The sequence below is a fragment of the Lissotriton helveticus genome, chromosome 2_2 (genome assembly GCF_964261635.1).
Source record: "Lissotriton helveticus chromosome 2_2, aLisHel1.1, whole genome shotgun sequence".
NCBI classification, from domain to species: domain Eukaryota; kingdom Metazoa; phylum Chordata; class Amphibia; order Caudata; family Salamandridae; genus Lissotriton; species Lissotriton helveticus.
The window spans coordinates 144087797-144102957 of record NC_136060.1 but is presented as its reverse complement, the minus strand read 5'-3'; the positions used below and the strand labels follow the sequence as shown (position 1 = coordinate 144102957).

General features: G+C 45.5%; 1 protein-coding gene across 3 annotated transcripts in view; it reads right to left on the bottom strand.

The window, feature by feature from the left end:
- CORIN (corin, serine peptidase) overlaps positions 1-15161 on the bottom strand; it is a 1859037-nt gene that overhangs the window by 189854 nt on the left and 1654022 nt on the right. For all 3 annotated transcript variants that reach the window (XM_078678226.1, XM_078678228.1, XM_078678227.1), the window contains exon 16: positions 5221-5350. In XM_078678226.1, the coding sequence (XP_078534352.1) occupies positions 5221-5350 (130 nt within the window). The remainder of the gene's footprint in view (positions 1-5220; positions 5351-15161) is intronic.

Here is a 15161-nt window from a genome sequence, read left to right as displayed (position 1 = left end):
AACTGATTAGAAGGATGCATACCTGCATCGAAAGCAAGTTCGTTAATGCTTTGTCGAATATAAATGGTGCCTAAAACAAGCAAACAAACTGTAGTGAACACTTGAGTGAACTTTGAGCCACTACGGCAGTCTTCAGGACCGATTACCATTGAGATTCAAAGATTTAGGATATCAATAAGCTACATTTCAACCATATAGGTGATCTAATTAAGCAAAATCTTTCTATAAAGTACTTACAAAGATATTTGTGTTGAGATATAGTCTTCACTACAACTGCTGGTTAGCTTGCTTACCTCACTGTTTATATTTGACAAACCATTAATAAACCTATTTTTAATGCAGACCCACGTAGATTGGGGTATTCTGGCATAAGTAAAGTAAGCAGTGCTGAGCAATTGGTATCTCCATTTTTTTATTGTACATTTTCATGTGTTGTGAGATAGGTTTCTTGTTTAAAATTTTTTTTTTTGCTTTTATCCTTTTTAAGTAGGAGTGCATTTTGTGTCTATTATTTGTGATGCCCATGCCCCTAGCATTCCATGTGTCTTACTTGTGAAGGAGTGTAAAGAAAGGCATAATCATTCTATATGGAACCAGTAAGCGTCCCCTGTGGAGGACCCAGAGGACCAACAGTCCGATATCCCTATGTAATTCTTCACCACCAAAGCTATAACTATGCAAAACGGTATACATTTTGTGTTCAGCTACTGACCAACAATGGCCCTAGACTATTGATCAAATTGACTTAATCCCTTGGTTAATTAGTCAAAATAGAAATGCGATTCAATCTGCATTTAAGAAATCAAGCTACATGGGAGAGAGAAGTTAATGAATAGGCAGAAAAACACCATCCACAGTTCAAAGATTTGTATTTATCAAGGACGAAATATTACAGTTATTTACATTGTCAAGCAACAACAACTAAAATGTACGGCGCAAAGACTAAAAAAGGGCTATAGTCAAGGGTGAACAAAGAGGTGCTCAAGTGTTGAGAGGAGAGAAGAAAAAAGAAATTAAGGCATCTGATTTGAATATTTACAAAAAACAAACAAGCGTTTCAATTCCGCTAGTTGACTAGGCCTGTCCAGATTGTTCTTGGAGGGGGAAACCAAGGGGAAGGTGAAGGGTACAGGCACACAAAATAAAAAGGTGTCGACGTTTCGACCCTAATGCTCTAGGGAATTTTGCTTCCTCGGCTGCGGGTCTTCATCAGGACATGGGGGGAGAGGGGGGGACAGGTATCTGGCCGTGATCACACCCGTTGTCTTGATCAGCCACCAAAACAGCTGGGTAGGTGCGACTCCCTCCTGGCTGGTTGGGATTCACCTGATTCAGGTTCTGAAGGTCTCTTATTTGGGATCAACTCGTGATGTAACAATTTAAAACCGATGTCCAATGGAGCAACGGTTTCCTACCGGCGCCTCCAGGGCAACCCGTGATGTAGAGAATCGATGTCCAATGGAGTAAAGGTTTCCTACCGGCGCCTCCAGGGCAACTGGTGATGTAAAACAATCGATGTTCAATCCCCTACTGTCGGGATCAGTACCGGTGACCGATGCCCGGATGCCAGACAGCCTAAACCACGCAGGCAATCAACAGTACCTGTACCCTGACGTGTGAATACCGGTGGAGATATCATTTTCTCTTCACACGTGGTACTCTGACCGACTTTGGAGGAATAATCACTCCGTACAACACCGGATTGCCCGGGAGGCGCCGGTAAGAAACCCCTGCTTCATTGAACATCGATTGTTTTACATCACCAGTTGCCCTGGAGGCGCCGGTAGGAAACCTTTACTCCATTGGACATCGATTCTCTACATCACGGGTTGCCCTGGAGGCGCCGGTAGGAAACCGTTGCTCCATTGGACATCGGTTTTAAATTGTTACATCACGAGTTGATCCCAAATAAGAGACCTTCAGAACCTGAATCAGGTGAATCCCAACCAGCCAGGAGGGAGTCGCACCTACCCAGCTGTTTTGGTGGCTGATCAAGACAACGGGTGTGATCACGGCCAGATACCTGTCCCCCCCTCTCCCCCCCATGTCCTGATGAAGACCCGCAGCCGAGGAAGCAAAATTCCCTAGAGCATTAGGGTCGAAACGTCGACACCTTTTTATTTTGTGTGCCTGTACCCTTCACCTTCCCCTTGGTTTCCCCCTCCAAGAACAATCTGGACAGGCCTAGTCAACTAGCGGAATTGAAACGCTTGTTTGTTTTTTGTAAATATTCAAATCAGATGCCTTAATTTCTTTTTTCTTCTCTCCTCTCAACACTTGAGCACCTCTTTGTTCACCCTTGACTATAGCCCTTTTTTAGTCTTTGCGCCGTACATTTTAGTTGTTGTTGCTTGACAATGTAAATAACTGTAATATTTCGTCCTTGATAAATACAAATCTTTGAACTGTGGATGGTGTTTTTCTGCCTATTCATTAACTTCTCTCTCCCATGTAGCTTGATTTCTTAAATGCAGATTGAATCGCATTTCTATTTTGACTAATTAACCAAGGGATTAAGTCAATTTGATCAATAGTCTAGGGCCATTGTTGTTTATATCACTGATACCCAGGTCCTATGATTTAGTGGGTTCTACCCCATTGATTTAACAGCTACTGACCAAGCCGGCCCCAGTATTTCACTATGAACCCACACTTCCCTACCAAGGACAACAACAACAACAAAAATTATGCGTGTGTCCCGTGCCTTCTGTAAACTGGAGACAAGCATGAGGACAGTGGTGGGCCTCCCATATACTGCCCCCTCTGGCTGCCTCAGCTTACTATGCATCCCAGGCCCTTGTGTGGGTTAGACCCAATGAACAGTTAAGGGGCAGCTACAGAATCACAGCTTCACATCAGGTAGGTATTGACATCAAATCAGTTCATCTGCAGATGTATGTGTGATTTAGGGCAGGTCCTTGTCAACACCTGGATGAGTGATGAATATATGATCCTTTGTCTACGGCGTTGTATCTGCCACAGTACTACTTTTGATGATTTCTTATTTAAGGGTGCGATCACTGTGGTGACAGCCACCTCTCTTCCGAGATGAGATTGTTCTTGGAACCGTTTTCTAAACATAGGAAGTTGTGACCACTTGTATCTTCGTCAGATTCACATTCTTTTGCCCAGCCCCAAGCTTCCTTAGAGTCATAAGCTGCTGCTGTATTGCCACTGTGCAGCTGCGAAAAGATCATAACTTTCCTTTGTTGACTACAAAGTTACAGCTATCCTGGCACTGTGCAGTGTTAGATATCTGTCTCTATAGTTTCAAATCCTGCCCAAAAATGGATGGGAGTGACCGAGGTGGTGGTGATTGGGTTAGAACATGGTGCATCCTTTCCATGGCATAGAATTTGGAGAGGTCTTGAAGCACTGCAGTTTGGACAAGGCATTGCTCTAGGAAGACGACTATATCAGCTTGTTCTATATTATGGGTAGGCTGGCCACTCAAATGTTATTGCATTTAGTGCTGCTTTCACATCCTTTCGCTCTATGTTTGAGAAGTTTAACTCACTTCATGAGATCACGCACCTGTCTCTAAAGCTGCTAAGTATAAGGGCCATGGTCACTCAGCAATGTTTAGTTCTCCATTATTATTTCATCAAACGTCTTCTGATATTCTCTCATGAAGAACACAACAATAAAGTGAATCAAAATTTCAAGTGCCGCTCTAGAGACTGCAATAGCTTCCACTATCTTGTCCAGTTTATCTCCTGGGGTGTTTAAGCTGCCATGTTTTACCATAATAGTTGGCGCTTCTTGTGGACCATTGCTGTGATCCATGTGTTGGTCTGGGGTTGTTCTTGTTCCTTTGCCCATTTCTCTCCAACAAGGGGGCCCACGCTGTGCATGCATGTGGGGGGGGGGGGGGGCTTATCAGCGTTTCAAATCCAAAATGGTGGGGTATTCAAACCTCAGCTGTTTGCTTCAAAAGCAGGCATGCCAATCTGTAATGGACCATACCTATGCCACAGTACGCATTGAAACTGATCGTTGTCATTACAAGTTTATTTATAGAAGTGTGTTTGTCAACCCTCTCTGCCCACAGATAGTCAGGTTTGGGTTTAGCTGTGTAGTGAAGTTTGTTGACTTCTGAGCACAGAGTGTCTCACTTCCTCCCTGGGATGTGCCAGCAGAAGTGGGGCAAGTCCTCCAATCATCCTGATTGGAGATGCTAGACTTAGGATGCCTAGCACTTCTGTCTTAATATCTATAATGCTCAGACAACATTGGTTTTGCAGCGTAGACCTGCTCACCTCCTAATGGTCAACGTTTCCGATGCTCCCACTGTTCGTCATCGGAAGGCATCTTCCTCCACTTGTACACACCATTAAAGCTGACCACCCCAAGCAAACCTCTGTACCCCTTTAACATCCTCCACTTGGGAGGTCCTGTTAATGAGACAGGCATCCGCTCGCCTTTCACAAGCATTGAATTATCTTCTGTGCAGTGCTGGTTGCAATCCTAGGCCTTGTTGTTGGGTGTCTAATCTACAACCATTCTATCCCATGCTCTCTGGAGGTGTTCTGTTCCGCAGGTGGTGGATCTCGACTCTTCTCTCCCCCACGTAATTTACAGCAGTTCGTCCTGTATTGTGTCATCTTTGTCTTGAAATGGTAACTGATTTAGGCGGGTGGCAGTGAGCTCAGAAGACGGTATCTCTCCAGGAGAAGCCAGCCACGCCCCCCACTTCTCCTAGGATTTCTTAAGATCCTTGTAACTTCTTACTTTAATTTGTAATTAAACATCGAGTCATAATTTCAGGAGACCCCAGAAGCAGCTAAAACTGGTCCCATGTGATTCAGAGTTAGGATGCCGTTGTCTCATCTGCCTTTGCTTTTCACTGCTAAATTTTATTAACTAGCCTGCCTATGTTAGAAAGAGAAAGGAACAAAACGAGTGAAAACTGCGTTTTCCCAAACCCTATTTAAATGTTCTGATAAGGTAGGAATTTGAAATGCAGGTAATCTCTTCTCTGCTCGTTGCCTTGACTGGAATCTCAGACCTGGCTGTGATTTCTTAGAAAAAGACAAGGAAGTGTTTTACTACTGTCGCTGGCCAGCATGCATTTTCTACTGTGCTCTGCAACTGTGTGAATGTGAAGATGGGTTACTTCAACATTTATCAGAGAACATCTTGCAGGGCAAACCTTATTCAAGAACTTGGTCATCAAAGACATCAGCACACATCATCAGTACTACAAACTACTGACCTTACCCTAAACCCAGCTGCGCGCAGGCCCGTTGAGTCAATTCCTCCTGCCAGTCATCCGTGCACACATAGTGGTCAGCAGCTGACCTGTCAATTGTTAGGAGGGCCGTGGAGCTTGTGCTTTTAGACAGGGTCACTGTCAAGAAAAAACAGACACATGCATATTTACTATCCAACAGTGTTAAAGATACCATTAATCTGTAAATAATCTATAAATAAATGGTACTGGTAAAATTGGGTGGATGTGTTTCTCCACCTCCATCGTCGATTCAGTCAGTTTCAAGGCAGTTACATTTACTTATATGGTGCAGGGTACACAGCTTCGAACTGACTGCTCAAAGAGTTTAAATATAATTGCCATCTCGCTCACTGGGATTTTGCTTTTAGGTTACTGGGCCAGTGTGCTTTGGCCTCTTTTGATATCTGATTCAGTAATCGCAGACCTAAACTACTGTATGTTTCTGATTAAAGGTTCCACTCTGCACCAGCTATTCTGCCATTGAGAGGAGAGTGATTGTGCAAAGGAGGCTTTTACCGGAGCAGAAGGTGCGGTGAGACTGGGATGGCAAGTAAGGGTGCCAGGACGTGAAAATCACTGCAATTTGTACAGGTACAACATCATTTGGGATTGATTCAATATGCACACAAACAGATACATTACAAAAGTTACCATTTCCTTTCCTGCAAGATATCTTCATGGAAGTGTGAATGTCGTAGGCCAGTTCTGAAGTTTTAGTGTTTTGCATGGGGCCAATTTTCAGCCAATTTTAGAAAGAATGAATTGATTTGCAGATGAGTGAAACTTCAGGAGCAGATCTTCGAGGTCGAGTTTGTCCCAAAGGTTAACAATGCTGCAGCGGATTGTTAATTGTACTTACAATCTGAGAAGTAGGCTAAAAAGCATTAGTAGAACTGTAATCAGAGCAGGTGTTAGCTACGCCAGGAGGAGTGGAATGAGGTACTGGTGGAGATGCTATGTTCGTAAGGTTCGGAGCTAAGTGAGATGAGTGCTAAACTGGATGGTGAGCGAATGAGCTTTGAGGGAATCTTTTTTAGCGATGGTTAGTTGGTTGATTCCCCCTAGGGGAGTCAGAGAGGCTAATGGGTCTAGTCCATCAAAATCACCAAGACTCAGAGCTGAGTATTGGAGGCTTAGTTTACTTGGTGTGATGGAGAACCTGCTAAAGGGCTGCTTGGATTGCATAGCAGTATAAGATACATGCTATGAGTGATCAAGGGGAAAGATGCCGTTTATCCAGACACCCACTCATCTAGCTGCACTCGTAGGCAGCACTCTCATCTTCCGAGACACCCACAATTACCACATACTATACAATAAGGCTGCAGGATCCTGAATAGCTCATTGGATTTTTGCCAGAATGTTGCCTTTTATCTGCACCTTTCCAAAATGGATTTTTATAGCAGTTCTTGCCAGCCTCCTGCCACTTTCTCCACTCATGTGCCATGTTCTTGTGACCAGCACTGCACTCAATGCCAGTACTCCCACCCTCTGAGCCATCCATGCAAGAGCCAGGCTAGAGGGCCGAAGGAGATAGCATAATTGTATTCGGTAGATACCAATATTATGTTTATTTTTATTCCCTTTTCCCTCCTACAGATTTCCGTGTAGTTGTTGGACTGAGAGCGCTAACTATCTACTTCTACGGTTGGGCACATGCCCCAAGCTCAATACTTGCAGTTCCATACTTTCCTCCCCTAGCTCATCTTTCAGTGGTGAGGAAAATATCTCACTGTTTCCTGACTGTGGTCATCTTGCCACACTCACTAGCAGAGCTCCTGTAATCTAGGTCACCCATATTTGCCGTAGGTTTGAAAGCCACAGAACCCTCTATAATTACCTTAGATGTTCCCACCACAGGTTGTTACTAGTTTGTGGATCAAAGGAACGCAGGTACAGCCGTTGACAAGGTAACCCAAGTCTAGTGCTCGTTCCTACCCACCCTTCAGCCCTTACCTTTCCTGAGGGGAGACATGACATGTTGTTACCCAGCTCAGTGCTCTCATGCTCCTGTTGCTCATAATTGCCACATTCGACAAGATTGAAGGGTTCTCTGTAACTGCCTTAGATTTCTGCCATTACGGTATTCGTTTTTGATTGAACCCTTAGCCCCCATCATCCCCCATCTTCCCAGGTAGTGTGTGGCATCAGCTTCACAGAGAGAGAGATTCACTTCTAAAATCTGACCACATGACCATATGACTAGGTGTTAAGGTATAGCGAACTCTGGTAGCACTGACTAGTGTGCAGTTTGTGAAAACGACTCCGCAGTTCGGATTGGGCAGGATATCTCTAATCAAGATGGTAGCGTTACCCAGATTATATTATTATTTTTTAAAATATTTTTAACTTTGCCCATAGTGGTTAAGGGTAGCTGGTTCCATGAAATACATTGATTCCTTGGGAATTTCATATGAACACTGTAGATGAATAAAGAGAACACGATTGTGAAATGAGCATTGGTTATGATTATGGAGATGCGGCATAGTTAATGAGTATGGGTCATATGGGCAAGTGTATACCATATAGCGTAGGGCACACTAACAGTTATTAAAGTTATGGGGGTATTTTTATCAATATTTTGTGTTGCCCTTGTGCCATGCAAGGGGGCATAAGGGCGATGCAAAACCCAGATGAGATTTACCAAGCCACACAAGGCCACCTTGCATGGCCCTGCGTGGCTTGGTAAATCTGGAGTTTCGCAAGGCAGGGCAAGCCACTGCCTTGCGTTACTCTGCCCCAGGAAAACATTCCTTGGTGGAGTGTGGGTGTTCCCATGTGTGCTGTGGGCTGGGGAGCCACACTCTTGTGCTTGGCCCCTGACTGCAGTGCTGCTAGCAGACCTCAATAAACACAGCCTCACACTAGAGGTGTACTTCGGAACGGGCCACGTGTGCCGCATTGGCATTTATTATAACACCTCGGCTGCACCTAGCCATGGTGCTGCGTGTGTGCATCACTGTCTTGACAGTGAGACTGGGTGGCTCACTACATCCCTTCTAACCTTAAATGACTGGCGCCCCTCTCACCTGGAAATACACAAAGTCTTGGAGCTGTTGGCTAGGCACCAGGATCGGACTCAGTTCATATCGCTGACACTGTCCCCGCTGGGAATTCATCGCTGTACCAGACCTGGTCTCACCAGTGCTGTTGGGGGGTTTGTTTCGGACTCTGCAGTGTTAGCTCTTTACGTCTTTCCATTGCGACTGCTTGGCTAGTACCATATAGTGTCAATGGGACCTGGTAGTCTAGCTCCGTATCTTCGGCTCCTCCCCTTTGTCAGGCAATTGAGTGTGCCGGAACCACAAGATGTTCCTCATTGTAGTTTCTTGGCACCTTTGGGCTTTGATTATGCTTCCATTCACTGCTATCACTGTTCATGTCCCTATTTTGAACAGGGAGCGGAACTTCCACCCATAGTGACAACCACTACCAGAATATGGTCACCCACCTCCAAGCCTCTCTCCACGGCTTGTCAATCTCAACTGGCTCTTTTGTTCTTCTTTTGCCTTCTCTGTTGAACCTCCCTCTCTCGCAGGGATTCAGGCAGCCACCCTAGGCTGGTGGGGATGAGGACTTTGATGGGTCTTTGGAACCTGAGATGCATTGGTGCACAACTCGTCTTGGCTTTGGGGAGTGTTTCTATATGCTCTAGAGTCTGCCGGTTGTCAGCCTAGATGGTCTCAGGTAGGCCGTAGGTTGCAAATGTTTTTTCAAGCAGCGGCTTTATGTGGTTGAACGCTGTGGTGCTGTCCAGTTCCACCACATGATACTTGAACCTCTTATTAACAAGGACCATCATTAGCCTCCCACCTGTGAAGCTTCCCAAATTCAAACTCACTCTCTCCCAGGTGGCTGTCAGAGCATCTTCAGAGGCTACTGGGGCAGGGGCAGCTGGGCTCCCCATGGACTGACATGTTTGACAGAGCCGCACTGTTTCTTCTAGCTTTCTGTCGATGGCTGGGAACCATACTTTGCCTCTAATGTGGCTTTCGTTTTCTGCACCCCTCGAGGTCCTTCATGGGCAAGGGCAACAGACTGGTCTTCCTTCGTCTTGGCAATCTCACTTCGGTGGCCTCTCATGTTGATGCCCTCTGCCAAAGAGCTCAGTTCATCCCTCATGTTCCACAGTTGAGATAGTCTTAACTCCTCCTCCCGGTGCCATTGGCTCACGTCTCTCAAGAATAGCCTCTAAGTATTCCTGAGGGAGGCCTCTTCGGCCCACTGAAGGCCATCGTCTGCCACCGTCGCTTGCCTGATGTTTCAAGCATCATTGCCTTTGGGTATGTGTCAGTTGTCACCATGCGGGTGTACGCCTCGACTTAATCACAATTGGCACTTGATGCACCCCCCGGTGTCGGTGGAGTCAAAAGAGGAAGGCAACTGTAGTGCCTGACCCTGGATGGTATGTCATGCTGAATCCTTATGGCAGCAGTTGCACCACCCAGCGTTCAGTTCAAGAGGGTGGGTGAGGTGCCGTTCCTGTGAAGAGGCTCACAAACCAGATGGGGCTCACGTCCACAATAGCTTGGTCTCTTTGTCAAGTCGAATTATGCCATTGTGGCATCTGCTAAGAGCGCCTTCTTTATTTTGTCAAGTGCGTCTTACTCATGTGTGCCCCACTCCCATTGGACTACCATCTTTGTGAGCTTTCTGAGTGGTTCAGAGAGGCGGGCATTTATCGGGAGGAACCTGCCGCAGTATGTGACCATCCCTAGGAAACTGCAGATGTTCATTACGTCCCTTGTGCAGGGGCCTCTTTGATTGGCCCTGACTTGTTGGCCTCCTTGGGAGAACTCAAACTCGAAGAACTCCACCTTGGGTTAAAAAATGTAACATTTGTCTTTCTGTAGTGTTAAGGCACAGTCTCTGAAGGGTGGACTTAAGGCGCTTGTGGTGATCCACCACTATGGAGGAAAAGATCAAAATATCATTGCTGATATTTAGTACTCTCTCAAGCCCTGACAAGGTTTCTCTGATAGCATTCAGGAATACTTCTTCTGCCAAAGATATTCCGAGTTCAGCCGTTGTAGAGGCACAACCCCAAGTGCGTTGAAAATGTGGTGATCTACTGGCTGTCCAGATGGAGTACTAGCTGGTGATAGCCAGCATTAAGATCTAACTTATAAAACTATTTTGCTGCATTGAGGTCGGCGACAACATCTTCCATCGTTGGCGTGATGTGACATTGCCTCCTGATTGCACAGTTTGGTAGCCTCATGTCGATGCAGATCCTGGCGGCTCCAGGCTGTTTGAGTTTTTCAGTGATCACCATTGAGGACACGCACAGGGTGGCCCTGACACCTTTTAGATTAGATCAATTTTGTAGAGTTTGTCAAGTTCTGCCTCAACCTGTTGCCGTAGAATAAATGGTACTTGCTGGTTTCTCAAAGTTGTGGGTTGTATGGTTTTGTCTATGTGACGGTGGCCCTTCCCTGCATCCGAGCCCCCTGAACAGCTCCAGGAATTGTTACTTAACATCGTCCACCTGAAGGGCGTTGATCTCCTTAGCGAAAAAGACATGGCCCAGGTCTTTGGACATGTGGTATCTGAGCAGGGTGCCATCCCCTTCCTCTGTCACGTGAAAACGTGTTCTGACTTTTGTCTTCACGCTAAATCACAGCTTCTATGGGGCCTAACAGGGCCAGGGGCTCCTTGCCACGATATGCTTAGATTCTTGTGCGTGAGGTGCTGAGAGTTGGGTGTGGTTGTAGTAGTAAACACTATCTATGTGTTATTACTTTAACTGATGCCCCTGTATCAAGAAGTGTGGGCATGGTCGTGCCAGTGATGAGTACCTTGAAGCGGGGCTGTGCCTTACGGTCTCTCTCATGAGGTGCCGTATACCAAATGAGGAAGAAGTCTTCCTTCACTGGATCATCTGGTTTGACCTCATCCTCTGGCCACCAGTCTCCGGTGTTGTTGACTGTTGGGGTTCGCTCACTGATCGATAGGTTCCAGACTGTTCAGGTTGTCGGATTCTGCCCCGTCACTCTCGGTCACTGCCTCTAAAGACCCTCGCAAAGTGGTTCTGCTTGCCATGTGCGGCCCATAGCCAGGCATTTCTCCACAGGGTAGCACCCAATGCCACAGTTCCCGCAGGCAGCCCCTTCGTTCAGGCTTATTCTGCTCCTTTAGGGTGGTGGACCGCTGCGGACTGCGTCTATTACTTCCATCTTGATGACTGGCAATCTCTGTGTGCTACCACCTCCTGACCCGCTGTGGAGCGCCATTTCCATTTAATCTGCCGTGGCTCTGGAGAGGTCGCTTGTGCCGGCCATTATCAATGTCTTGCATTGTTATCCCTGGTTGCCACTGGTTAAGTCTCCTCAGGTTTGCTGATTTACACAACTGTATTAATTGGGCTTGGACCTCCTCTTTCTGGCCATCGGCAGTACAGGTGCTGGCAAGGGCCTGTAGACATGCATAAAAAGTGTCCATGGACTCCCCTTCCCTTTGCTTTGCCTGGCAGAGTTTGAAACATTCGAAATCAGGGTTGAGTTGGGGATGAAAGTGTGCATTCAAGGTTCGATTATAGCATCATAAACATTAACACTCCCTGTGTTTGGGAGGTGCTGGAAAAGTTTGTAGACTTCGTCACCCCCAGGTGTAGCAGTAGGGACCGCTTCACCTCATAGTCCTTGTCTTGCGTGGCCCTGAAGTAATTTCTAGTCTCCCTACCCAGACTTTCCACCTCAGGGTGGCAGTGGCCGGGTCTGGTAACTCACTGAATGGTGCACAGGTGCCAATGGTGGAGTGGGACAGTGCAGCTGTTGCCCAAGGGTCCGGCTACACCTATCTGGAGCACCTGCTGGGTGTCCGCTGCGCCCTTTCTTTTATGTGCTTCTCTGTGTTTTGTGTCAGTTGTTTCTGTCCCCCTCTTTTCCTGCTCCCTTTTTTTTTTGGTTCTGTCTGTCCTTCCAGTTTTGATGTCCCCTGATCGCTATCTCTCTTATTTCTTTATGGCTTTACTGTGTCTGCTGCGTTCATATGTTTGCAAGAGTGATCTTAGTGTCCTATGAGTATTATTTCCACTGCTTTTTAGACTTTTTATTCCTTCCCCCTTACTTTGATTTTCGATGCGACACACCCCGGCTTTGAAGCTCTATCTGGATTTGTGGCACACATGCTGAGGCCTCCAACTCTGCGTTGCATGGAGGTGGGCCTCTGAGAGTGCACTGTTTTTTACCTGTGCCCCTAGTATCTATTATAACACCCAGATATCTATATTCAGTGACCGATTATAATTAAGGCTCCCGGTTTTCCGTTTAAATGGATTTTTACATATAAATGCAGACGGAAAAATATTTTTCCTTTGTCTGCATTTATATATAAAAACGGAAAAATGCCAATAAATTGGGTTAACTTTGTTGTGGTCTTCAAGGAGTAGACCAGTCTGTCCGAGCGCAGGTGGGAAGAGGGCTCAGCAGAGTCATTGAAAGGTCGATGTTAAGGGGCCTTTAGGCCTCCTTTTGTTTAAGTATCCTGGCTTGGAGCAGAGGTGCGGCGGGATGCACACTGTGTGGCCTCCTCTATAAATTACCTTGAAGTGCTAATAATGGGGCACCTGTTGTGCTTCTGGGTCCGTTGATTACATGGCCCCAGGAGATAAAGGATGAGAAAGGGGTAGGGAAGATTACACTACTTCGTCTCATCTTTCAGTAAGAAGGGCTTGGTGTAGGATACGGCTATCGCAAGTGCACTTAGGAGTAAAATAGGGAGAAGTGATTCTCAGCAGCACACCTGTTAGTTTGCTACCTGCACAAATATGACAACAAAATATTCATGTTCTGTTATCCTCGAGTTTTAAAACAACTGTTGGAGACCTGAATTATTAGTTCAGCACGAATGACAAAACAAACTTCGGTAGCACTGGAGAACTACTTTAAACATACATGTATGTAAACAGTATAAGGGATTCAACAGAAAAATGTTTTTCAAACGGTATAATGTCTGGAAAATCATTTAAGTTCTCTTTTTTACTTGTCACATCCTGATTTAATAATAATATTTGCTATTACCGTAGAAAGATTGTCAGCTCTCTGGCTCCCAGTAAACACTAGTTAGTGTGGCAGACCAAGTATGGTGTGCACCGTTTAACTCATGTTTGTTTTACTCAATGCCCTCCTTGCCATGTTCGATATGTAGTGCTCCACCGATCTCTTTTTTTAATAAGTGTGGAAGGGCGAGATTTTGATCGATACCTTATCACTATTGATCCAAACCTCGATCTGGTCGACTGAACCTTTATTGCCTGTCTTTGAGGAAGAAAGTGCACCTCTCTGCAAGTTAGTTCACCCAATAAAGGACCCCGCTCCCAAAGATCACAAACAACTTCTAGCTTTCAAAAGTTTATTGTAAAGATATGATAAGCTGCAAATACAGGCATCTCAGAATGAGATTCACGAGATACACAGGTCCAACTACATACATGTGCTCTCTGAAAGCCCTCAGACGAGCAACGGAAATCACTAACACAAGTTCTAAGAATAATAAAGCTATCAGCATTGACGCATATCTCTCCTTCATTTAAGTTGGAGGAAAACACACAGGTTAGGCTGTCCCTACCCTGCTCTAGATGGTATCCCTACTTAACCAAATCCCAACCTAACGAAGGTGTCAGCAGTGAATGACCCCCAAGGGAAGTCACTCACTCTAAGTCTCTTGGTGAAAACCTATAGTTCTCCAGTCATGACCCCTCTCTGCCTACCCATCCGCTCTCTAAGGGGTCCTCAGGTATCTGCTCTAACTCCACCCAGGGGTGCTGTCCCTAATACAAAACAGTCAACAACATTTGAGACGCCCCTCGTGAGACGCCTCTCACGTGGTGTAGCTTCTGGCTTTTTCCATGCTGCTTTGTATTGGGCCTCGTACGTTGGAGTTGACCTTGCTTCTCAGACTCTTCTCCGGCCCGCTGATACCCCTTAAACATTCCGGAACCCTCCTCCATGTCTGGGCCGTCTACTGAACAGACCTCTATTCATTCATTTATAATTGGATCCCCCCTTTTCCTTTGCAGACAGATATCTGCAGCCAAGAACCCAACTCTCATAGACTTCCAAAAAGGCTTGCAACATTTCTCAGCCCAGACATGTACGTATAAATCAATGTTTAAAATAATCCAGGCCCACAGCATTTCTCATAATGATTATAGCATTCAACTTCTTCATTAATTAAAGCATGTTAATACTCTTATTCTATTATTCAGTAAACACATCTATAAATCATGGCCCATTAATGCAATGGCCAAAACATTATTTCAATCTATGTCGTGAAAAGAAACACTTTCTAGCTTTGGCCCTGAGGCCTACCACATTCTGCGTTTTACCACATGCCATCTTACATTTTAGCAGCTTACACGACATGAATTCAGGAATAATCACATCTAATAAAATCATATAGTGTCACACATTTCTGTATTAGTTCCACTTCTACTTAAATCTCTACATTAGCTATACATTCAGAATATAATTGCAGATACTATTAGCACTCATGGCATTTCTCCTCATGATTTATGCTTACTACAGGTAAGTGTGATGCACTCATACATTTAGGTCAGTTTGCGCTCTCTCAGTTCCCCCCTTTGATGACCTCTCGGGGTCATCACTAACATTTAAACTGCAGTTATTGCTGGCATAATTTGTCTCTGCGCTTCCAGAGCCCTCAGACTCCTGTACTGATTATCTTGTATGGCAGCCAATCTCTGCAGCTGTTCTCTTTGGGCCCTTTCTGACCTTCTTGCTCTGTACCATTTGAATACCCTCACCAATCCCCACAATATAATCCCACAGATCAATATTATGATGATAGGTTTTAGTATATACCACACAAAGCTTTTGCCTATGGTGGAAATCCACCCTCCAACTTCACTCATTCCGTGGCCCACCTTTTCCCAGACATTTTCTCTACTCAAGTCTTCGATCTCCTT